The sequence below is a fragment of the Sinocyclocheilus grahami genome, unplaced genomic scaffold, assembly GCF_001515645.1.
Source record: "Sinocyclocheilus grahami isolate Dianchi unplaced genomic scaffold, SAMN03320097.WGS_v1.1 scaffold27284.1, whole genome shotgun sequence".
NCBI lineage: Eukaryota > Metazoa > Chordata > Actinopteri > Cypriniformes > Cyprinidae > Sinocyclocheilus > Sinocyclocheilus grahami.
Window position 1 is genome coordinate 1 of NW_015520330.1, and position 1,579 is coordinate 1,579.

The window sequence follows — 1,579 nt, forward strand, 5'->3', positions numbered from 1 at the left end:
GGTGAAAAACACTAGAGTTCTAATCATTTTGGCCACCACTGTATGTATGTGTATATATATAATCATCTGTAAGAATAAAAACATAATATATAATAAGAAGTGTTTTTGCTAATGGTTGTGACACGTTTCCTTAAAAAGGTGCATCTTTAAACAAACACAAAATAAAACTTTCATCTTTAATATTGTCACGGCCCATGGTTGTAGATAGCGCATGAGGAAGGAATAACCAAAATAGACTTTAACGCCACTTTAACATAAAGAACAGGCGAGCTAAATAGCATCAATGCACGTGTACCATTAAATCAACATTAATCCAGGACGAAAAATAGATAGAAACTGAAGGCTTATAAAGACAGGGAAACAAAGGAGAAAACGAGATGATCAATCAACAGAATGAAGGTGATTAACTAATAATGAGAACAGGAACCAAGCCACATAAGGACAAACAAGAACATACACGTGACAATTATGTTAATTCATGTTTTTCCCCCCAGGATTTTTACAGCCACAGTAACTGGGTTGAATTAGGTTACACAAGTCCATATGCCAACCTCATCAAACCGGATCTCAACATTGAGAAGATTGCAGGTACATAAAGCCAGTGGGTGTGATTTATGAGAGAGACTCATATGTGAAAAAAAGAGATTACTCAATTATTTTAGTGTTGACATGTCCAATGTTCATGTGTAATAGCTCTTAATAATCAATGTTTTTAATGAAAACTGGAGATAAGTGAACAGATGACTTGGTGCTTAACTGATAACAGGTTACACTCAGTCGGGAGTACATATCATATTATGTGAGATTAATCTATGTTGACTGTTCCTAAACAGCAAATAAGTAAATTTAGTGCATGATTGTGATGTGAATGTGTTAATGTGCAGACATTGCAATGCCAACATGCAGTGACTGTGCCAGTGGTACCTGTCCAAACCAGCTGCTTCCTGCCATTCTGAATGGGAAGTACCTCACTTCAGGATATATGGGCTTGTTCTCCCCTAAAAAACCTCAAGGTGAGGAGACCTACCAAGAGACACGGATGAGCAAACATACTGCAAAAAATTCAAGCTGAACTCAAAATGTATTAGCAACTACTTAGTAACTTTACAGTCTTGGCTTTGCAAAACTTAGTAACTATGTAAATATATGAGCTGTTGAAAACACCAATCAAACTCAAATAACCAAGTTTTGGTGTTCAGCCCTTTTTAATTGTCGTAACTGAGCGTGGACTTATTTCAAATAATGTTGTTGTAACTAGGATGTTGGTGGATGTTGTAAGGTTGTGGCTCAACTTATTTCCTGACACACTTTGCAAATTTTTTTTCTTTCCATTATTACATAATACAGCAAAATCTATTTGATATATTGTGTTCATGGGGTAAGGAGTGGTTTCAATTAAGCAATGTCCAAATTTACCAAAGAAAACAACTTTTTGACAGCAATTAAAAAAGTAAAAGCAGAATTAAAAAATCTGTTAGTTAAAATAGTGTAGTTCAAGTAGTGTAAGTGAAAAAAGCTAATTCAAAATGCCTGACGTATAAAAAAAAATAAGGTATCTGATTTATTCAATTTACTCACT

The 1,579-nt window shown here is 34.6% G+C and overlaps 1 protein-coding gene across 1 annotated transcript in view; it reads left to right on the plus strand.

Annotated features, from left to right (window-relative positions):
• Positions 1-413: 413 nt before the first annotated feature.
• The window catches only part of LOC107580218 (von Willebrand factor A domain-containing protein 7-like), a gene marked incomplete at its 3' end in the record, with an annotated part of 1,990 nt that continues 824 nt past the window's right edge, over positions 414-1,579 (plus strand). Inside the window, exons 1-2 of the mRNA XM_016265953.1 lie at positions 414-588; positions 885-1,013. Of these exons, the coding sequence (XP_016121439.1) occupies positions 414-588; positions 885-1,013 (304 nt within the window). The remainder of the gene's footprint in view (positions 589-884; positions 1,014-1,579) is intronic.